Raw genomic sequence first — 25,045 nt, 5'->3', positions numbered from 1 at the left:
TCAAGGTAGGAAGACAGGGGGAAAACAATAAAGAAACAAAGGCCTCCAAGGGGGAGGGGCCCGCGAGGAGCCGGGCTGAGGCCGGGGCGAGGGTCCCCAGGACAGGAGAGCCCCGTCCCGGAGGAGCAGGAGCTGCACCGACCTTCCCGGGCGGAAAGGGGCTCGTGGGGAGGTGGAGCAGGACCCAGGGGGGCGGGGATGCCCTCGGGCTCCCGGGGACACTGACGGACACCTGCGCCCCGGGAGAGTGCGCCGAGCTCCCTAAGGGCTGCAGCGCGGGCGGCGGGACCCGGAGCAACTCGGGGGGATCGGGGGCGGCTCCGCGGAGGGGGCTGCGGGGCGGGAGCAGCTTGTGGGGCTCGGGCAGAGGAACAGGCTCCGCGGAGGGGGCTGCACGGTTCCAGGAGCTCGGGGGTGCTCGGGCAGCGGCTCCGCGCAGGGGGTTGCCCGGCCCGGGAGCGCGAATCCACCAGCGCAGGCTCCGGAGCACAGGGCGCCGGGACACAGCCCAGGATCCGGCCTCCCCCGGGACAGGCAGAGGCCGGGAGGGCCCAGGACAGCGAGGACGCTCCTGCCCCAGCTGAGCAGATCAGCGGCCCCGCCCGGAGCCTCCACTGCGGTTGTTCCTCCGGGGGCCTCACGGGGTAAACAGCCCCCACTGAGCCCTGCACCAGGCAGGGGGCAGAGCAGCCCCCCCAAGTGCTAACACCTGAAAATCAGCACAGCAGGCCCCTCCCCCAGAACACCAGCTAGAAGGACAAGTTCCAGGGGAAGTCAAGGGACTTAAAGTATACAGAATCAGAAGATACTCCCCCGGGTTTGTGTTTTTTTTTTTGTTTTTGTTTTTGTTTTTGTTTTGATTTCTGATTGCTTCCCACACCCCCCTTTTTTTCCCTTTCTTTCTTTTTCTTTCTCTTTTTCTTCTCTTTTTTCCTTTTTTTCTTGCTTTTTTCTTTTTTCTCTTTCTCTTTTCTTTCCTTCTTTCTCTCCTCTCTTTTTCTCCTTTTCCCAATACAACTTGCTTTTGACCACTCTGCACTGAGCAAAATGACTAGAAGGAAAACCTCACCTCAAAGGAAAGAATCTGAAACAGTCCTCCCTCCCACAGAGTTTCAAAATCTGGATTACAATTCAATGTCAGAAAGCCAATTCAGAAGCACTATTATACAGCTACTGGTGGCTCTAGAAAAAAGCATAAAGGACTCAAGAGACTTCATGACTGCAGAATGTAGAGCTAATCAGGCAGAAATTAAAGATCAATTGAATGAGATACAATCCAAACTAGAAGTCCTAACGATGAGGGTTAACGAGGTGGAAGAACGACTGAGTGACATAGAAGACAAGTTGATGGCAAAGAGGGAAACTGAGGAAAAAAGAGACAGACCATTAAAAGACCATGAAGCTAGATTAAGGGAAATAAACGACAGCCTGAGGAAGAAAAACCTACGTTTAATTGGTGTTCCTGAGGGCGCTGAAAGGGACAGAGGGCCAGAATATGTATTTGAACAAATCCTAGCTGAAAACTTTCCTAATATGGGAAGGGAAACAGGCATTCAGATCCAGGAAATAGAGAGATCCCCCCCTAAAATCAATAAAAACCGTTCAACACCTCGACATTTAATAGTGAAGCTTGCAAATTCCAAAGATAAAGAGAAGATCCTTAAAGCAGCAAAGGACAAGAAATCCCTGACTTTTATGGGGAGGAGTATTAGGGTAACAGCAGACCTCTCCACAGAGACCTGGCAGGCCAGAAAGGGCTGGCAGGATGTATTCAGGGTCCTAAATGAGAAGAACATGCAACCAAGAATCCTTTATCCAGCAAGGCTCTCATTCAAAATGGAAGGAGAGATAAAGAGCTTCCAAGACAGGCAGGAACTGAAAGAATATGTGACCTCCAAACCAGCTCTGCAAGAAATTTTAAGGGGGACTCTTAAAATTCCCCTTTAAGAAGTTCAATGGAACAATCCACAGAAACAAGGACTGAATAGATATCATGGTGACACTAAACTCATATCTCTCAATAGTAACTCTGAACGTGAACCGGCTTAATGACCCCATCAAAAGGCGCAGGGTTTCAGACTGGATAAAAAAGCAGGACCCATCTATTTGCTGTCTACAAGAGACTCATTTTAGACAGAAGGACACCTACAGCCTGAAAATAAAAGGTTGGAGAACCATTTACCATTCGAATGGTCCTCAAAAGAAAGCAGGGGTAGCCATCCTTATATCAGATAAACTAAAATTTACCCCGAAGACTGTAGTGAGAGATGAAGAGGGACACTATCTCATACTTAAAGGATCTATCCAACAAGAGGACTTAACAATCCTTAATATATATGCCCCGAATGTGGGAACTGCCAAATATTTAAACCAATTAATAACCAAAGTGAAGAAATACTTAGATAATAATACACTTATACTTGGTGACTTCAATCTAGCTCTTTTTACCCTCGATAGGTCTTCTAAGCACAACATCTCCAAAGAAACGAGAGCTTTAAATGATACACTGGACCAGATGGATTTCACAGATATCTACAGAACTTTACATCCAAACTCAACTGAATACACATTCTTCTCAAGTGCACATGGAACTTTCTCCAGAATAGACCGCATATTGGGTCACAAATCGGGTCTGAACCGACACCAAAAGATTGGGATCATCCCCTGCATATTCTCAGACCATAATGCCTTGAAATTAGAACTAAATCACAACAAGAAGTTTGGAAGGACCTCAAACACGTGGAGGTTAAGGACCATCCTGCTAAAAGATGAAAGGGCCAAGCAGGAAATTAAGGAAGAATTAAAATGATTCATGGAAACTAATGAGAATAAAGATACAACCGTTCAAAATCTTTGGGATGCAACAAAAGCGGTCCTGAGGGGGAAATACATCGCAATACAAGCATCCATTCAAAAACTGGAAAGAACTCAAATACAAAAGCTAAACTTACACAGAAAGGAGCTAGAGAAAAAAACATCAGATAGATCCTACACCCAGCAGAAGAGAAGAGTTAATTAAAAGTCAAGCAGAACTCAATGAAATCGAGACCAGAAGAACTGTGGAACAGATCAACAGAACCAGGAGTTGGTTCTTTGAAAGAATTAGTAACATAGATAAGCCATTAGCCAGCCTTATTAAAAAGAAGAGAGAGAAGACTCAAATTAATAAAATCATGAATGAGAAAGGAGAGATCACTACCAACACCAAGGAAATACAAACGATTTTAAAAACGTATTATGAACAGCTATACGCCAATAAATTAGGCAATCTAGAAGAAATGGACGCATTCCTGGAAAGCCACAAACTACCAAAACTGGAACAGGAAGAAATAGAAAACCTGAACAGGCCAATAACCAGGGAGGAAATTGAAGCAGTCATCAAAAACCTCCCAAGACACAAGAATCCAGGGCCAGATGGCTTCCCAGGGGATTTTTATCAAACGTTTAAAGAAGAAACCATACCTATTCTACTAAAGTTGTTTGGAAAGATAGAAAGGGATGGAGTACTTCCAAACTCGTTCTATGAGGCCAGCATCACCTTAATTCCAAAACCAGACAAAGACCCCACCAAAAAGGAGAATTACAGACCAATATCCCTGATGAACATGGATGCAAAAATTCTCAACAAGATTCTAGCCAATAGGATCCAACAATACATTAAGAAAATTATTCACCATGACCAAGTAGGATTTATCCCCGGGACACAAGGCTGGTTCAACACTCGTAAAACAATCAATGTGATTCATCATATCAGCAAGAGAAAAACAAAAAACCATATGATCCTCTCATTAGATGCAGAGAAAGCATTTGACAAAATACAGCATCCATTCCTGATCAAAACTCTTCAGAGCATAGGGATAGAGGGAACATTCCTCGACATCTTAAAAGCCATCTACAAAAAGCCCACAGCAAGTATCATTCTCAATGGGGAAGCACTGGGAGCCTTTCCCCTAAGATCAGGAACAAGACAGGGATGTCCACTCTCACCACTGCTGTTCAACATAGTACTGGAAGTCCTAGCCTCAGCAATCAGACAACAAAAAGACATTAAAGGCATTCAAATTGGCAAAGAAGAAGTCAAACTCTCCCTCTTCGCCGATGACATGATACTCTACATAGAAAACCCAAAAGACTCCACCCCAGGATTGCTAGAACTCATACAGCAATTCGGTAGCGTGGCAGGATACAAAATCAATGCCCAGAAATCAGTGGCATTTCTATACACTAACAATGAGACTGAAGAAAGAGAAATTAAGGAGTCAATCCCATTTACAATTGCACCCAAAAGCATAAGATACCTAGGAATAAACCTAACCAAAGAGGTAAAGGATCTATACCCTAAAAACTACAGAACACTTCTGAAAGAAATTGAGGAAGACACAAAGAGATGGAAAAATATTCCATGCTCATGGATTGGCAGAATTAATATTGTGAAAATGTCAATGTTACCCAGGGCAATGTACACGTTTAATGCAATCCCTATCAAAATACCATGGACTTTCTTCAGAGAGTTAGAACAAATTATTTTAAGATTTGTGTGGGATCAGAAAAGACCCCGAATAGGCAGGGGAATTTTAAAAAAGAAAACCATATCTGGGGGCATCACAATGCCAGATTTCAGGTTGTACTACAAAGCTGTGGTCATCAAGACAGTGTGGTACTGGCACAAAAACAGACACATAGATCAATGGAACAGAACAGAGAACCCAGAAGTGGACCCTGAACTTTATGGTCAAGTAATATTCGATAAAGGAGGAAAGACTATCCATTGGAAGAAAGACAGTCTCTTCAATAAATGGTGCTGGGAAAATTGGACATCCACATGCAGAAGAATGAAACTAGACCACTCTCTTGCACCATACACAAAGATAAACTCAAAATGGATGAAAGATCTAAATGTGAGACAAGATTCCATCAAAATCCTAGAGGAGAACACAGGCAACACCCTTTTTGAACTCGGCCACAGTAACTTCTTGCAAGATACATCCACGAAGGCAAAAGAAACAAAAGCAAAAATGAACTATTGGGACTTCATCAAGATAAGAAGCTTTTGCACAGCAAAGGATACAGTCAACAAAACTCAAAGACAACCTACAGAATGGGAGAAGATATTTGCAAATGACGTGTCAGATAAAGGGCTAGTTTCCAAGATCTATAAAGAACTTCTTAAACTCAACACCAAAGAAACAAACAATCCAATCATGAAATGGGCAAAAGACATGAACAGAAATCTCACAGAGGAAGACATAGGCATGGCCAACATGCACATGAGAAATGCTCTGCATCACTTGCCATCAGGGAAATACAAATCAAAACCACAATGAGATACCACCTCACACCAGTGAGAATGGGGCAAATTAACAAAGCAGGAAACCACAAATGTTGGAGAGGACGCGGAGAAAAGGGAACCCTCCTGCACTGTTGGTGGGAATGTGAACTGGTGCAGTCACTCTGGAAAACTGTATGGAGCTTCCTCAAAGAGTTAAAAATAGAACTGCCCTAGGAACCATCAATTGCACTGTTGGGGATTTACCCCAAAGATTCAGATGCAGTGAAACGCCGGGACACCTGCACCCCGATGTTTCTAGCAGCAATGGCCACAATAGCCAAACAGTGGAAGGAGCCTCGGTGTCCATCGAAAGATGAATGGATAAAGAAGATGTGGTCTATGTATACAATGGAATATTACTCAGCCTTTAGAGATGACAAATACCCACCATTTGCTTCAACGTGGATGGAACTGGAGGGTATTATGCTGAGTGAAGTAAGCCAGTCGGAGAAGGACAAACATTGTATGTTCTCATTCATTTGGGGAATATAAATAACAGTGAAAGGGAATATAAGGGAAGGGAGAAGAAAAAGACTGCTAACTCTGGGAAACGAACTAGGAGTGGTGGAACGGGAGGAGGGTGGGGGTGGGGGTGTATGGGTGACGGGCACTCAGGGGGGCACTTGATGGGATGAGCACTGGGTGTTATTCTGTATGTTGGTAAATTGAACACCAATAAAAAATTAATTTGTTTAAAAAAAAGACATGCTCATACACCTTATGCTTTCAAGTTCACAAATAAATTAGAGCTTCTGAAGCTTACATCCATAAGTGAAATAAATGTCACAATTACTGACTACTCAGTTACCTGAGCTAATATTTATGTAGTCCTGTCATTCCTAGTACTTTATATATTATTATTTTTAAAACAATGTATTATTACTATTCCAATATGTAGATCCTTTTTTTTTTCCTTTTTATTTTTTGGTTTATTGAGGTTTATTGAGGTTTATTGAGCTATAACAGACAAATAAAAGTGTTAAATATTTAAGGTATATACCATGATGATTTGATATATGTATATCTTGTGAAGGATTTTCCTCATTGGGTTAGTTCATCCTTAAATCATTTCACATATTTACCCTTTCCTTTTCTCTTTCTTTCTTTCTTTCTTTCTTTCTTTCTTTCTTTCTTTCTTTCTTTCTTTCTTTTCTTTCTTTCTTTCTTTCTTTTTCTTTTCTTCTTTCTTCTTTCTTCTTTCTCCTTCCTTCCTCCCTCCCTCCCTTTCTTTTCTTTTCTTTTCTTTTCTTTTCTTTTCTTTTCTTTCTTTCCTTTTCTTTTCTTTTCTTTTCTTTTCTTTTCTTTTCTTTTCTTCTTTTCTTCTTTCTTTCTTTCTCTTTCTTTCTTTCTTTCTTTCTTTTTTGTTTCTTTCTTTCTTCTTCCTTTCTTCTTTCTTTCTTCTTTCTTTCTTTCTTCTTTCTTTCTTTCTTTCTTTCTTTCTTTCTTCTTTCTTTCTTTCTTTCTTTCTTTCTTTCTTTCTTTCTTTCTTTCTTTCTTTCTTTCTTTCTTTCTTTCTTTCTTTCTTTCTTTCTTCTTTCTTTCTTTCTTTCTTTCTTTCTTTCTTTCTTTCATGAAAACATTTAAATTCTATTCTTTTAGCATATTTCAAATGTACAAGATGACAATAGAGAGTTATGTTGCACATTAGATCCTCAGAACTCCTTGTACTCCTTTACCGGTGTCTATTTCCCGCATTCCCTAACATCTGACAATTATTTTTCTACTCTCTTTTTATGAGTTTGACTTTTTTTAAAAAAGATTTCACAAGTGATGTCATATAGTATTTGTCTTTCTCTGCCTGGCTATTTTTCACTTACTATAATGCCCTCCAGTTTCATTCATATTGTTGCAAATGACAAGATTTCCTTCTTTTTTAAGGCTGAGTTACATTCCACTGTTTAGTACGTCACTTTTTCTTGATCTATTCATCTGCTAGTGGACAATTAGGTTGTTTCTACATCTTGGCTGTTGTAGATAATGCTGCGGTGAACATGGGAGTACAGATACCTCTTGGAGATACCGAGTCCATTTCCTTTGAAGACATACCTGGCAGTGGTATTGTTGGATAGTATGGTAGTTCCATTTTCAATTTCTTGAAAAAACTTCATACTGTTTATTTTTAAAAATTTATTTATTTATTTATTTATTTATTTATTTATTCATGAGAAGGAGACATAGGCCGAGAGAGAAGCAGGCTCCTCACAGGGACCCTGATGTGGGACTCGATCCCAGGACCCAGGATCACACCCTGAGCCAAAGGCAGACACTCAACTGCAGACCCACCCAGGAATCCCACTTCATACTGGTTCATAGCGACTCTAACAATTTACCTACCCACCCCTGCTGGGTGGTGTACAAGGGTTTCTTTTTCTTCACCACACCAACATGCATTACTTTTTGTGTTTTTGATAATAACCACCCTAAAAGATGTGAGGCAACACCACTTTCTGGTATTACCCAACTGGTGATATTTCCAGGTTTCAAGATTTTCATTTTCTTTTTAAATCTAATGTTTTGTAGTCATCATCATGGTTAGTTAATTCCATGTTTCCAAAATGAGCATATAAATCACCCTTGATAGTACTATACTAGAATTAATATTAAATATATTTCCATAAAAAGCAACTGTTACATGTTTATATGATACAAAAAATATATTGGAATGTAGGAATATAGCTGTTATCTCTAATGGATGCACCCATATGCCTAGAGTGATTATAAAGAAAATCAGGCATTGAGAGTAATAGAAATTTTATAGATTCCATCCTTTATTTCATATTGTGGAGTCCTTGTGAAAGATTTCTGAGTGCACTTATTTAGGGCTTTTAATCTTTTATTCTAGCGTGAAGGAGCAAACTGGAAGCTTAGAATGTGTTATGAACTCTGGGGATTTTCAGCCTGTTAACAAACATGTATCAAAGAAGTTTTTTTTTTTTTAATTTATTTATGATAGTCACACATAGAGAGAGAGAGAGAGAGAGAGAGAGGCAGAGACACAGGCAGAGGCAGAAGCAGGCTCCATGCACCGGGAGCCCGATGTGGGATTCGATCCCGGGTCTCCAGGATCGCGCCCTGGGCGAAAGGCAGTCGCCAAACTGCTGTGCCACCCAGGGATCCCAGTTTTTTTAAGTTTATAGATAATAGGTTCAAAAAGATGTATTAAAAACACACTAAAACTGAGGCGCCTGGAGAGCTCCATCAGTTAAGAGTCCAAATCTTGATTTCAGCTCAGGTCATGACTTCAAGGTGGTGAAATTAAGCCCTATGTTGGTCTCTGTGCTGGTCATGAATCCTGTTTAAGATTATGTCTTCCTCTCTTCCTCTGCTCCTTCCCCTCATGCTCTCTCTCTAGAAACAAACAAACAAAGAAAAAAACATACTAAAACCATTTGAATACTCATTTGAGAATGATCTAGACTCCCTCATCCATGGCAGAAAAAAGCATTCTTTATTGTCAGGGATGGGAATTGAATAGAAAATTGTCCAAAGTAGGCAAATCCTACAGTTTGGGTCTAAACTAAAGTACTCTGAGAGGCTGTTGGGAGGAATTACCTACTGAGGCTGCATGCAAAGAGCATGGTTTAAATGAGATACCCAGTAGTAAGAAAAAAATATTAAAAATAAAATCACCTACCAACAAAGTGAATCATTTTCCCTATAAGTAGAAAACAATGAATACTATTGAATAAGGATTAAATCAGACTGTGCCACACATTGTAGGCCATCTGCTAAAGAGATTACAATAGAGAAAAATAATCTCATCCATTTGTATAAGCAGATAGAATCCACTACAAACATGTTAATTATCCTTATCAAAAGTAAAGCAAAATGAACTCTTATCCTTATGATAAGCCAGAAGTTACATCCTGGAGCAAAACACCTAGACTTCCCCTCTCATGCACAGAAGCAGGAGGAAGGGGTGCTACCTTTCTTGCTGTGAACATTTTGAAGAGATGACTCCAAGGCCTCCATGTAAGACATTCTTGGTGTGCAAAATTGGAAGAGGTATATTTAGCTTTTAAAACATTTAGGGGTGCCTGGGTGACTCTATTGGTAAGAGTCTGCCTTCAACTCAGATCATGATCCTGGGGTCCTGGGATCAAACCCCACACAGGGCTCCCTGCTTATTGGAGACCCTGCATCTCCCTCTTCCTCTTCCAGCTGCTCCTCCTGCTTGTGTGCCCTTTCTGTCAAATAAACGAATAAAATCTTTTAAAAATAATAAAAATAAAACATTTAAATATACCTTAAAAACACAGACAAAGCAAGCATTTATAATTTTAGGTTTTCTAAAGGAATGATAAAAAGAAATGGAAAAGTAGGAAAGTTTTCTTTCCCTTTTGGAACCAAGGACAGTTTGAAACTTTTTTATTTGTATTTTCACTTATAATTTTTATTTTTGTCACTACTTTATAATAAAACTACAATTTTATAATTATCTCTATTGCTGTTTCTACTTTCCTCTGGGCAATTTGCAGTCATCTAAATACACAGCAAATTCACAGTAAAATATAAAGCAAAGCATTTATCAGGAATACAATAGAATGAATTTAAAATTTCAGTACAATATTAACCTTGGAGGAATAACCTTTAAATATGTTGTACCGATGGTGAATGGGTAAAGCAAATTCTTGATTAGCAATGGTCAAATATTCTCTTTCATCATACGTTATTTTTACAAATTGCTGTGCTGTCTATATTGCTTACACATTCAAATGATTCACTGTTTATCGTATTATTTTATAGCTCTTAATGAAATCTTACCAATCCAAGCCTAAGGAGTAGCTTCACCCTGGAGCTTGAATCTAATTTTTTCAGTAAGATTTTATTTCATTTGAGTCCCAGTAAATTTCTTCTAAATTTTCATCAATCATATAACCGACATTACATTTACAAGATAATCGAGGCTCTTCAGTAATTATTCTATCTTTCCAAATAATTTTTTCCCAGTTAGAAACACAAAGGTACCCAAAACCATTATCTAGTATTGTTAGGAAGCCCCTGTTGAAGGGTACATATTAAATTCCAGCATGTAATAATACATGACTCTAAATATTTTAAGTCTTGGGAACAAACCCAGCCTTATGGGCTATGTTTTGCATGGGTCAAAATCAATAGTTATATTATAATAATCAATTACATCTCTGTGGATGATAGATATTCACTTTTGTTTAGCTACATTTGAACTGGAGAGAACTTGTATTTCAAAGTTAATCACGTGGATTTAGACCTGTCTTCTACAGTCTTAATCTGTAAATGCCAGATTTCTGTTTGTCTTCTAATAAGATGCTTTTCATTTTGCACCATCCTTCCAGTCAAATAGGTTAACAAAACTGTTTTTTGAGTGTCAAATCTAGAAAGTTAGCTACTTACTTGGTAGTATTAAAAATTAAGAAGAAGAATATCTCTCTTTTGCTCTGACTATAATTGGATTTCTGAACTTATAAGTCCAGATCATGTGTCTACTGGTATAAGAGAAAAAAAAAAAAAAAACCAAACAAGTTAAACCATTAGGGAGGACTTTATTCCAGATTATTGACTTCTACTATAATAGGGACCAAGACTATTGAAGTAGGAGTCAGTACCATTACAATAAGGAAGAGGAATTAACTCTATTGAAATAAAAGGTGGAGTGTTTTTGCAAGCTATGGTAAACTAGAGAGAAAGTACTGGAGAACAGTAGGTGTGACCAGGTCATCTGTGTTTGCTAATAAATGCTGATGAAAGTTGAGCTCCTACATGTCCACAGAGACAGTGAGCAGAGTGCTCTTTTCACGATTATATTTCAGAGGGATGGATCCCAGGTCCTTGAGAAAAACATTTATGGGTTGTGGAAAATTTTCTTCTTGAAGTGCAAAGAAAGGATTTACAGTTCCAAGTCTTCTTAAGTAAAAGCTCTACAGAAAGGTAGACTACGAGCCTGTAGTCAGGAAGAAGACTGTCTAAAGTGGAGTTAAGCTCAGGGGAACATTAAGGCTGTCTTGGCCACTGTGAATACAATTTTGAGGGGTCTGGAATAGTGATTGTGGGACATATTACTGTTGAGTACAGAAAGAAAAACATAGTTTAACAAATAACATGTTTTTTCCTAATAAAATGAGATTTTTAAGAGAAATGGAAATAACACTGAATAAGACAGTAAGGTGGTCTATGAAAATTTTAAGTTTGCTAGAATACCTTTTTTCCACTTGAATTCAGTGCCATCATCAATGACTCTAGAAAATTTAATTTTCACATCCTTTGTGAGAACTGCTGCTTAGCCCTTTATGTGCTGCTGGCTTCACTTGGCTAGCCTGGGTCTCCCTGGGTTTTTCTTTCACTTTGATAGTCATGTGAGTGATCAGCAGCACCTGAAAGAGTCCCTCCAGCACAGGCACAGCCTGTCTTTCCTCTACGACAATTTTAGGGAGACAAAATCTCCTGATCAATAGAGGTGGCCGGCTTCTTCTGGTGGGTCCTTCAAGGTCCTTATAACTTTATGTCTCAGGACTTCTGGGAAAGAAAGAAGCCCTTTGAAGTTTGAACATGTTTATGAGAGGATTCAGTTAAATTGGCTACAGGACATGATCTCTGACCCAAATTCATAAGCCTGCCAAATATAAGTTCAAAGGGAAAAATAATATGCTTGCCTGCAGAGGTTGCTCTAATTTTTTCACAATGCTAACAATAAAGTTCTAGGCCATTTTAATCTAGTATATTGTTGAATTTTAGCAAATGGGTTTGATTTATCTTATAGGAATCTGTAAATATTTCCATCATTACTGGATGGCAGTAGAAATCAGATAACTTTCTTTCTCTGATTCATTATGCTCTAGTATTCCCAAAGTGAAAATGTTTGTATTAAGAGCGGCTTTGCCACTGCTTGAGCATTGGCATCTAAAGAGGCAAACACTTCTTCAGACCATCTAGCTATCATCATACCATAACTAGAAAATAATCTCTTACATTCCATTCCACAGGAATTAATTCTACAAACCAAATGCCACCAGAATTCTAGAGAAGTTGGTTGGGGGAAATGGCCTACACAGAACTTGGGAGTGGCCTCTAAAGGATTCTGCTGACAAACTTTTATCTCTTTAATATATTTTGATTAATGTCATCTTTTAGGTAGATGTACTGAGAGTCTAATGCCTTTAAAAATCCCTCTTTTACTTAGATGATTATTTTGATGACACAACATTGCTAACCAAGAAATAAGGACTGTGGAGTAGAAATGTTTTTGTTAGATAATTTTAATAGTTCAGTAAAAATTCTTTTAGCTCCTTTTCCGATCCATTTATGCATTTTTGTGTGTGTGAAGCATATATTTGGAAGTTAACAAAAATTGCTTGTTGTATTGAATGTGAGGCTTCTAAATTTGAAATCTGCCACATTTAACAGTGGCTTTTGAAGCTCTGTCAGCAAAATCATTGCCTTCAGAAGTTTTCATTCTGCCTGCGTGAGCTCTACAAGAGATTTACTGATCTGAGCAGGCAGTTGTGCAGTCTTTAACAAGCCAGCTATCAATTTTCCATGAGATACTTTATTCCTCCTCAAAGTAGAGAATCCTCTGTTTTTCCAAATTTGTTCTGTTGCATGAAAGACAACAAACACATTCTATATGGGGGTGTAATTCTTGTGATTGCTATTGACGAGGCTGCTTGTGCCAGCTTAGTTCTAGGCAAAATGTAAGTTTCCAAAATTTCATAAGTCAGCAGACCATGCAAAGCCTTAAGTTGGCCACTTTAATCCCAAGTACATGACCCATCAGCAAACATTATGAAATTGTCATTACAAACAAGAATATCAGACAAACCAAGTCAGAGTCAGAGGCTAGTGTCTTCTATTGCCATTGAACAGTTATGATCATCTATTTGATTATGATCTGGCAAAAAAAGAAAGAAAGAAGAAAGAAAGAAAGAAAGAAAGAAAGAAAGAAAGAAAGAAAGAGAAAGAAAGAAAGAAAGAAAGAAAGAAAGAAAGAAAGAAAGAAAGAAAGAAAAAGAAAGAAAGAAAGGAAAGAAAGAAAGAAGAAAGAAAGAAAGAAAGAAAGAAAGAAAGAAAGAAAAGAAGAAGAAAAGAAAAGAAGAAGAAGAAGAAGAAGAAGAAGAAGAAGAAGAAGAAGAAAGAAAGAAAAAGAAAGAAAGAAAAACTAGCACGATCTTACTTGTAAGATAACTGTCACAACACATAGGACAAGAAAATAAGTCAAGTGACTCAAGGTCTTGAACCTTTTTAAGTGTGTCTGCTTCTACCACAGCATCCCAGTATCCACAGTGCCCTTATCTCCAGAAGAACTGAGAAATACATTATTAACCTGTGGTCTAATCCCTGCTTTTTAATTAAAACTAGAAAAGTAGAGCCTTTATTTTCATGACAACACAAATAGAAATGCTTTTCAAAAATTCAGAATACCCCAATGCTGAGACGATCCTGAGCAGTTATGCGATTGCTCTCTGAGTTTTACCCACTGTGCAAAGATTTGGATATATTGTCTACAATATCCTGCTTGTCCCCCAAGTTGGCTGAGTAGTTTTTATGTAATCAGTTTTTTCATTTGCAAAATTGGCTGGCTCCTATATTGTATCAGTTTGGGCCTTCAGCATCAACAACTATCCTGAATATTTTACCTCAGTCTGGCAGTGGTGTGGTTTATGGAGTGAGGCTTTGTGCCCTTGTGAACAGAGGAAATTGTAACAAAGTCAAAGCATCAGTTCCACTTGGGTTTTTAGGTTCTCATACTACCAGCAAACCATCTATATATTGAATATCTATGGATCCTTCTGGTGGAGAGCTCTCTAAGTTTTCCTGTAAATGACTAGAGAAATAGTAGGAAAATACTGAAACCCTTGAGATTTTTTTTTGCCATAAATACTGCACTGCTCCATAAGTAAAAGTAAATGAGATTTAGACTTTCCATGAGGGGAATTAGAAAAAAAATTAAAAAGTAAAAAAACAGAAAACAGAAAATAGATAAATTGGAGAAAGACTTCACAGAGGATGGCACCAAAGTTATTTATAGTTCTGTTGTTAGGAACTACAGACATAAATGGAACGACTTTATTTATTTCCTTAAGATCTTGTAAAAAGGTCAACAATCTTTATCAAATTTACTTCTTTACTGGGAATTTGGCAGTATTAATATTAAGGGTAAGTGCCCTTTCTTTCATAACTGTCCTTTGTTTTTCTAAAATTTTTACAACCATTTTTTTTCCTTCTCATTGATCCATTAACAAAGGGTATATTGCTTGACATATGACTCATGATTCTGATAAGTAATTTCTATTGGTTCTATATCTCAGAGTAAATCAATGTTGTTATTCTGTGGGCCCAAAGTAATAAATGGATTTGTTTCTGCTCAGGGTGCTTTTCCAGTGTGGTGAACGACTGCTATTCCCTGCTATATCCCTTTTCTTTCAGAAGGCACACAGTGACCAAACCAGATGTTGTTTCGGAGGGCAATTAACAGCCACTGCAGATGGAGTATACAATATGGTAGTCTAAATTTGCAAGAGAGATGTCTTCCAGTAGGTTTACAGGAGAATCAGGAGAAAGGAAGAAAACATGTTCCTCAGTCACAGGACCTCTTCAGGTGGGAACCACAGAAGAAAAGAAGAAAGCACAGAACTGATTCAAATGATCGTTGTCCTATATTGATCTATCACCAGCCAGAAAATGAGGACTTCCTGGGGAAATTTCACACTACTATCTAACAGAAAAAGCAAGGATATGTTAGCCAGAGGGAAAGTTATTGAAACATACATATCACCAGTTCCAACTGCTGAGATTTCCTCAGTATGTCAATTTTAAACCATTTTGACAGTTATTCCTTAGCTTTTTGGGCATTCCTGATGCTTCTTTCTGCAATTTGTGTATCCTTTGGAGTCTTTTTTTTTTTCTCCAATCCTTTTTCCAATGTTTCAGCTTTCTTGCAATAATGACATAATGTTTTCTCTTCTTTCATAGTTACCTGTACAGATTGGCCACTGTAGAGGTTATTTCCTTGAGTAAATAGTCTTAACTGAAGGGTTCACCTGCAGTTTTTAACTTCTTATTTTCTTCTTTGTATTTGTTCAGGTTGTCCCTGGACTGAGTAATTCCTGCTAATATTTGAGTAATAGTCATCCTTGCCATTCTACTCCCTTTTCTCAATTTGACCTCAGAGAGCCAAAACAAAGAACCAGACGATGATTTTGATCTGCCTCTGTATCCATGCTAGTAAACCCTGAAAAAGTCTCAGAACACTGTTAATGGAAAATAATAGAGGGTTCACGTGTCTTCTGTATGCAACACTGTGGTTTCTCCCAGGTCATCACTAGAGGAAAGGCTGTGAGCAGGCTCTTTCAGTGGGTCATCAGAAGCCTCAGTTCTTCCGAGTACTAGACGATGGTGGAAAGTTGGTTACTCCTTCATGTGCTGGGTCATCTTCTGGTCCCCAGTAGACTTGCTCCATCAAAGAAGCAAAATCTGCTGGCTGCAGAATTCCACACAGTAGCGAGTGAACATCCCCAAATGTGGAGCTGTAAATTTAAAGAATAAAGAGACAGGGGAGATGGAGGGAGCAGAGGCAACCAAGAAAGGAAAGCAGGGCCTCTGTGAAAAAGAAAGTCCCTTGAATTTTCACATTTTTTTCTTCCATTCTTCCCAGTCTCTCCACAGACTATCTAAATCATTTTTAACTTTCCTCTTAGAATGATATCCATACAAAAAAATTTAATTTGCTTGGAGTGAGGCCCTCCTAAAACCTTCAAAAATCCCAAAGGACTGGATTCTCATATGTATTCCAAATTGACAGAGAGACATTACCTGTTTAAGAGAAAGGACTGCAAGCTTCCCATAGTTTTCACCATTGATGCTATTCATGATCTTGATGGGATATACAGCCTAATTTATTCTTGCTTACCAAATAATAAAATCTTGAACTTGAGAGAGTGGTCCATCCAGACAGTATTTCAAAAGAGGAGGGCACACTAGAAGAAAGACTTTATAATCCAGGGTTTCTTATTAGATTGTTGTGACCACAAGACTTTTAACCAATCCATTTAATGTAAGAACTGCCATTTGTATCCTATCTTCATCACCAAATTATTGGGGAAATATAATCAAAAATAACATCACCTGTCAACCTAGTTAATTCTCTCCACAAAATGCAAGAAAGAATAAAACAGTTTTAATATTGAATAAGCATTAAACCAGACTGTGATGTGCATCACAAGCAACCCAAAGAGATTGCAAAGAAATAAATCTCACCCTTTTATTGTCAAGCAGATACAGTTAATGCATGCTACATGACGCATGTTATATGAATGTTAATTGCCCTTATCCTCCCCCCCCCAAAATTAAATAAAATTCCTGTCTTTATGCTGAACAGGAAGTTACAACATAAAGCTCTGTTCCTAGGCTTAAATTTCCCCCAAAACAAGAAGGCAAGACAACATCCTTCTTGATGTTCACATTTCAGAGAAATAGCATCGAGGCCTCCAAAAAAGACATTCACAGCATGCAACGTTGGCAGGAGGCTTATTTAACTTAAAAGATTTATATACACTTGAAATGAACATATGTCACAACTTCAAGTTCAAGGAAATGCTAAAGAGAAGGGTGTTTTCTCTTTTCCTTTTAGCATCAGGGAACATTTTAATTTAATTATTATTATTTTTCAGATTTATACTTACCCTTACACCAGGCATGAATGTGTGAATCATAAGGGAACAAAGTAGCAAGGGAACAATTTAGGATGTATGTGTTAGCTGTTCGTCATGAGCTATAAGTTATCATGCTAGAGGTTTGGGGTGGTAAAAGTTTAGGTCTGAAAAGGAAATAAAAGCACATAAGAAAGAGCAAATATGCAATCCTTTCCTGAAAACAACTTTTAATATTTAGTGTAAGGCAGATTGTTGGCGTATTTGATATGGTATATCTGATGAGGTGTATCTGATGCACATCCTATAGTGTTAAGCTCATATGTCTGTTTCATAATGAAATCACTTTCTTTTTTCTGAGGTTGAGTTCTCACTCTTGCCCGTAAACCTACCACTCTACTATAGCTCAAAAGAGTAGTACTTATGAACTCATCAATTTGAAAATCAAAAGTTCAAATGCTACAAAGTTTCATTGAAAGATAGGGAGTGTCTGTATACATGCAGATGGGTATACATAGCTGTATATACAGATACATATTAAAAATGAAAATGTGTGCGTATCTTCTATATTTTAATAATTTTAAATTTGATTTAGCAGGAAGACAATGAATATACTTTAAAATTCCACAATATAGTATTTTATTTGTCACAGTGTTCCTCAGTGTCACATATAATCCCATGATTAAATCATAATGTTTAGTTGAGTTTATTTGTGATAGATTATCATAAATTCTGTAACATTGGACACTGGTGACACAGCTATATTTAATGCAGTTGGCTGATGATATTTTACAGTTTTGATGGCTGGATAATAAGCTGCCCTGGTCATTTTGAGGTTACGGGCATCCATGCTGCCCTCTGCTGGTTATATTTAGTGTAGCCTCCATCCAAAAACCTGAACTCTTAGGGTGCCCATTTTATTACAGAGGGAAACTTTATACCTTCTCTCCTCATGTAACTTCCGGGCAATCCTCATGGTTTTAGCAATAAACTACCTAATAAACTAGCAATAAATTACCTAAACACTTAGGAATCCCTTCTTTTAAATACGTATCCTTTTAGTATATAATATAGAATTCCCCATCACTATGGATATCTTACTCAGCAGTGAGTCCATTTTTTTTTTCCTTTTCCTACTCTTGAAGACTCCCCTTGCTGCCCCAAGGCCTTATTTACTCCTTTGCTTTCCTCCTTTATATGACCCTTGGCTTTGGTTCAAGTATGTGACTGTAACATAATTAATGACAGAGGAAACATGAGGTAATTTCCCTTTTTAAAATTGAGCACTGCTGAATGAGATTATTAATGCATAGATTCAGTGATGCTCCATCAAACTAGCAACATGTTCTTTAAGATAAAATTATTTGCAGTAAAAACAATAATACATAACATAGGTAGTCTGATATCAATACTGCAAAGGGATATATTATATTCCTTGCCATTTTATTGTTTTGGACAGTGCTTAAATATTTTTCATAATATTTCTTCAGAGCAAAGTTCTGTAAAACTTGAAAGGTTAAAATGAAGAGCATTGCTGGTGTCTAAAAAAAATTAAAGATATTTTAGATCCTCTTTTTCTTTTCAGTTCAAAAAGAAGTATACGATTCTCTGATAGTCTAAAATTTAATATCTTGCCTCAGGGTTATAAAAGACCTAACCTAGTTAAACACATGAAATGGTACTTACTTATAATAAATCTTGATCACTAAATTGTGCTGTTTGTTCTATTACAACAACGCAGAGCCTTGCAAGTTTATCTGACATTTTTTTTTTCTAGCCAAGAAAGTACTGAGAAATAGTTCTGGTTCATAATTTTCATGCAGAGAGTGTTTTAATAACCCATTTTTCTCTTCTCCGTCCATCTCTTTTTTAGGCTGACTGGAAGCTTTGTGCCAGACTTGATAGTGAGCATGAGTAGCCAAATGTGGCTGCATCTTCAAACAGATGAAAGCGTCGGCTCTGTTGGCTTCAAGGTTAACTACAAAGGTAATGATGAATTGCTACTATGGGAAATATGTTATCTTAATACTACCAGAGAATGCTTTTAAATTCAAGTTTAATTGCATCTACGACATAAAAGTTGCCCAAAACACAAGCAAGAATATATTCTAACAAAATAACTCTCTTTTTACATTAACTATCAATGTTTATTTCGCTTTTCTTTAAATAAACATAGGCCTACCTTCCCTGCCATTACAATGTGTCTATTTTGCATGCATCATATTTCTTCCAGTCCACTGTACCATCCCTATACGTTAGTCACTCTGGACCTCTAGGCTGTCCCAGAATAGACAATGTAATTTTATACACTTTATACACGTTGCCTGGGAAAAATAATATATTAAAGATTTATTACTTAAATTTAAGGTAAAGGACTTGATTCCTCAAAGAATACAGGATACCATTTTTTGAGGGGGTGGGAGAGATCTACCAGTTACCTTCTCAGATCAAATTCATAGACCACAGATATGTTAAATTGCTACTGCCCATCCCAGGGTTGGTAGTGATGCATACTGATGATTAATTACATGTGTACTAGAAAACCTCTTGTTCTAGTTCCATTTATAAGAGATAGATAGAAGCGTTATAAAATCATAAATATTCTTGGCACATGGTGAACCTTAATTAAACTCAAATAGAGACAATGGATATATGCATATAAAATATATATTAGAAAAGCAAATATAGAATTCTGACTGAAAAACATGTCTATGTTAATAAATTCAATTGAAATCTATACCTTAAGAAATGAAAATGTGTAAGAAACCATTGGAACATTATCTGGCTTGATTTTATTATTTCTGTTGTGATAAAAATCATTATTCTCTATCTTCTCAATCTAAACAATAGCTGTATAAAATTATCTTACTCGCACAATAATAATTTTTAATCAGTTTCCTTTTTCAAACATTGGCTTGCCATGCCTTTGAATCTGGACACATGGAAATGAATGCATGATGTTGTCAGGGAAACAAAACACATGCATTCTATGTTCTTAACTTGTGACTGAATTTGGTACTATATTAATTTGAATAGTTCAGGAAATATGTATAAATGTCAGCTGAAAAAATAAAAAGGTTACCCTGATTATAATTTTAAATATATCCTTCCTCCCTTTAAAAACCCAACATCTATCCTCAGTAAATAAAACAAAATTCCAAAATTTAAAGAATGGTCAGCTTCTATTGAAAGTATCTATGTTATGAAGTTTTCATTTAATTTTTTTTTCCATTCCAAATGGCTAAATGAAACTGGCATCCTTGTATTCCTCTTGGTTTTATTATTTTCTTCACTCTGTGGAGGTTACCTGTCAGAGAACCTATAGCTGTTTAAACCTTAGAAACTATATTAATCATTAATGATAACGCTTCAACAAAGAACATATTTATTAAAACTCGTGAACATGTTCAGCAGTAAGGGAGTTCTATCGATATTTACAAAGCTCTCCACTCTGCTGCAGTTGAAGAGCTGAAGTACACTGTAAAGTAGCACAATTAAATTTTATTTTGTTTCTTTCTGCTTTTTAATTTTTTTAAATCTGAAGACTCTGCTGTGTGCTGGCTTCTGAATGAGTTGTTGAATATAGAAAGAAGATCCAGATTATTATCTCTGAGGGAGATCATAATATAGTGACAGAGAAAAACATAACCCAACTATTCAAGCACAAATATTTACAGAGATGAGATAGTTGAAACCAACACAGGAGATTCCTAGTGAATAATACTCTTATTCTTCTCCCTCTTTTCAATCTATTCTAACCTAAGGTTTACACTGTGAATAGTGATCTGCAGCATCAGAGAAGTGCCATATTATACTTCTAGCTGTGGGTGTTTCCATACTTTTCATTGCTTACAGATAAGATCCACAACCTCAGTATGCCTTATCTTCCACCTTTCTTCAACCCGTCTTCATCTTTCTACAGTCTGATTTTATCAAATTATCCATAATTCTCCATCCCAGCAAGTTGTTTTGTACCTTTCCTCTCTGGACATTCAAACAATTCTATCTGGATTCTCTATTCTCACTTTAACAGCATCACATCACTCATCCTTCAAGACAAAATTCAAATATTTCTTCTTCTGTGAAGCCTTTCTTAACTCCACTTATCACAAAATAACACTTTCTCTGTTGTATAAGACCTGTAGCAGATATATACTACATTACCCAAGGGAAATATGTCATATTCTTCTTCATATTTCCGTTAGCAACCCTTTGCTATAACATCATAGGTGATTAGTAAAGCTGAACAAATGATTTAACCTCTATAATGTGATGTGATATAGGATAAAATATGTCCTTAAACATTTAGTTTATCATGATTTTTTCCTCCTGTGAAAAACCATATTTTTGCATTCTCCATAATTTAAAACCTGAGCTCAAAGTTGAAGCAGGGTTCATATTGAGAAGTTTCAAATTTTGATGTGCAGATAGCTTCAGCAACTTCGCCTACTAAAAATAATTTTCATAATTACCATGCTCTCTGTTAAGTAGTGTGTTGGTTCTAAATGGAACACCTGCTAAAAAACCTTTCCAGATTTGATCTAAAGATATCTTCTATTTTTCATCTGTAGATTTTGCATGAGATAGCATTGACTGTAGATCTCCTGTAAATTCAACATGTATTTTTTGTATATTTTATTTTATTTTTTTTAATTTTAAAGGTAATGACTAAATTATGTAACTTAGATTTTGTTTTTTATATTTAATTCTAAAATTGTGTTTTGCTAATTGCCTGTGACCATGCTTTTGAAACTTACTTTAAAAGAAAATAAGGGGCAGGCCTGGTGGTCCAGTGGTTTAGTGCCGCCTTCAGCTCAGGGAGTGATCCTGGAGACCCGGGATTGAGTCCTGCATCAGGCTCCCTGAATGGAGCCTGCTTCTCCCTCTGCCTGTGTCTCTGCCTCTCTTTCTCTCTCTCTCTCTCTGTGTCTCTCATGAATAAATAAATAAATAAATAAATAAATAAATAAATAAATCTTAAAAATAAAATAAGGTTTCAAATGAAATCTCCTGTTAGGAAACCCAAAATAGAAAACAAAACAAAACAAAAAAAGCTGCGCTGTTCTGATGGAAGGGGTGGGGAGGAGGATTGACATATCCCCCGATGATCAGACTATCCCTCATTCCCTCTGAGTGTAGGAAAACCTTAGTGCTCCAAAAAACTATTTGAAAATGACTTTTCTAAGATCATACCATTGACAGGGATACCGAAAATGTATCTGTGAATATAAAATGATACATAATTGCCTAATCAAGTTGTCATTATCTTTAGAACTTCAGCTTAATCTTTTGGACTATCAGGTTTTTTTTTTTTTTTTTTTTAATAGAGTTTGGACAATGACTATCTTTTTCTTTTTCAAGATTTCATTTTTTCATGAGACACAGAAAAAGGCAGAAACACAGGCAGAGGGAGAATCAGGCTCCATCCAGGGAGCCCAAGGTGGGACTCGATCCTGGGACTCTAGGATCACATCCTGGGCTGAAGGCAGGTGCTAAACCACTAAGCCACCAGAGCTGCCCCAACTATCTTAAACCATAAAAAGGAAACAAATGTTGCAAATCAAGAAAATAGTCTTTTATTATAAATGTAATTCATTCTTATTCAGCTAAAATTCATTCAATATTTATTATGTACATGACAGTATGCTGATTATTGTGAACAATAACAGAAATGAATGAAATACCACTATACTCTTGAGAAGTTTAATGATATTCCTTCTTGTTAAAACCAGTAATGTTCATATTGGGTATAACAAATCACAGCCATCCTGCTCTGCAGATTTATGAGTTTGCCAAAGTTATGATTCAAGATATGGCACTAGGTGTCCCTGCTTAAGGAGAAGAATAGTCTAGCTATTTATCCTGCTCCATTAGCCTTAGAGACATTAATTTTGTTTTCTTGTTTTATATTGTCATTACTTCAAATGCATATTAACCAAAAATGAAGATAGTTTTTTTTTTTTTTCTGCTGGACCTATTAACACTGCACTATTAACATCCATTAACACTGCACTATTTTTTTAAATATATTTTCATCTTCATTTTAGAAAACCTAAGGAACATTAAAAGGATAATTAATAATTACTAAGAATTTTCTCTATTGCAATTACTTTATTTGCATTAACTCATTAAACCTCATTAGAACTCTGAGAGGTATCAATTATTACTCAATTTTACAGATCAGGAAACTGACTAGGATGTAAGCACTAAGATGACAGGAGGTTTGGTCTGTTTTGCTTACTGTTGTTTTCTGAGTACCCAGCACAATGTCTAAGACATAATCACCACTCAATAAATACATTTATGGAATGTATGAATGCATGGACATGACTATCAAATCATTAACTTACTGCAGAGCCTAGATACGACTCTAAGTTTGTTGATTTTATGATAATCTCCATTATATAGTATTATATAATATCCTACATAAGTGATAAGAGTTTGGGGGAAACAGAAAGTTCAAAGCCTGAAGACAAGCTGAAGACCCTGATCAGTGTAAAAAGTATGAAGGCAGCACAAGTTTGAGTTAAATTACTGAATTCCCATTGTCTCATCAGCTACACATAAAACTACACATAAAAAATACATGTAGGCAACAAAAGCTACCTGTTTCAAATGTCTACGTGTTTATTTCCATATGCTCACTTTATATTCTTTAGAAATATTTGGTAAGAAAGCTTAAATCCGTGACAGAGGCATAGAAAGAAAAATCACCAGCTTTCATAGAGTTCTGAAAGGGATATCATCTGCTCCTTTTAGAAATCAGATATCGTAGGGCACCTGGGCAGCTCAATTGGTTAATGACCTCCCTTCAGCTCATGTCATGATTCCAGGGTCTTGAAATCGAGCCCCTCAACAGGCTCCCTGTTCAGCAGGGAGACTGCTGCTTCCTCTCCATCTGCCGTTTCCCCTCAAATCATGTTCTCACACGTTCTGCGCTCTCTCTCAAATAAACAAACAAACTTAAAAAAAAGAAAACATATTTTAATTGTTTGACTGATTTTCAGTTGTGCCATAGTGTGTATTCTCGATGATATAGTGTTAATAGCAAGCATTTGTTGAGTCATTATGTACTGTTTTAAGCACATACATCATCTGATTTAATCAACAACAACAAACCTACAAGGTAGGTAATATTATCCCTATTGCATGGGTATTGTATGGATGAAGTAATGGAGACAGAGCAAGTTAGGTAATTCATTCAAAATCACAGAGGTGATTGGCTAAATAAAAATATGACTGTGAACTCTGTTTTAAGACTGCTGTCTTTCAGAAACATATATTATTTCTATAAGTTTTAGCTTACATTTACATTTATTTAGATATTTAAATGTTAAAGTAGCACCCAATTAAAATAGATGGCCAGAATTTAAAATTTTGATGAAGCCATCTGTTTTTGTGGAATGACCAAAAATTTTGAAATGGAACATTTTCATGAAAGATGATTACTTAGCTTAAATATTTAGAATCATTAATTTTTATGTTTTTAAGTGAACTGACAGTCCCTTTCTCTCATTGTGGAACTGAGGAATAGAAATTCCATTATTTACTCAAATGTAAGTTTTTACTAATAAGGGCATATGCCAGAGAGAAGATGGATTGATATCAAAGATTTGAAAATCAGATAATCACTTACAAGTGTTTGACCCAAATTGAAGTTTAACAAACAAAAGACTTAGCTTCTTGAAAATGCATATTTAATGCTGGAGGTGTCATTTTTTTTTAGTCTATCAAATAATATTTTGGAAGGTTAATTAGAACATTTCATAGATATCTTCTGACGATATCATAAATAATATTCTGTACAGCAAAAATCTTTTTTTTAAATCTATTTATGAGAGAAAGAGAAAGATCATGCACACAAGTGAGGGAAGGGGCGGAGGGAGAGGGAGAAGCAGACTCCCCTCCGAGAGAGAGCCCAATGTGGTCTGGATCCCAGGATCCGGGGATCATGACCTGAGCCAAAGGCAGATGTTTTTAACTGACTGAGCCACCCAGGTGCACCTATACGGAAAGAATCTTAACAAACAATTCAGGCATGTAGATTTTATGTTTTTGTGTGTATAAGGGCATATTTTTCTTCCTTCTTTCCCCC

The 25,045-nt window shown here is 37.0% G+C and overlaps 1 protein-coding gene across 1 annotated transcript in view; it reads left to right on the top strand.

Annotated features, from left to right (window-relative positions):
- The window catches only part of CSMD3 (CUB and Sushi multiple domains 3), a 1,166,404-nt gene that overhangs the window by 612,419 nt on the left and 528,940 nt on the right, over positions 1-25,045 (top strand). Inside the window, exon 13 of the mRNA XM_077847015.1 lies at positions 18,824-18,936. Within this exon, the coding sequence (XP_077703141.1) occupies positions 18,824-18,936 (113 nt within the window). The remainder of the gene's footprint in view (positions 1-18,823; positions 18,937-25,045) is intronic.

The sequence above is a fragment of the Canis aureus genome, chromosome 14 (genome assembly GCF_053574225.1).
Source record: "Canis aureus isolate CA01 chromosome 14, VMU_Caureus_v.1.0, whole genome shotgun sequence".
Taxonomy (NCBI): Eukaryota; Metazoa; Chordata; class Mammalia; order Carnivora; family Canidae; genus Canis; species Canis aureus.
Note: the sequence above shows the minus strand (reverse complement) of the source record. Positions and strands in the feature narration are given on the sequence as shown.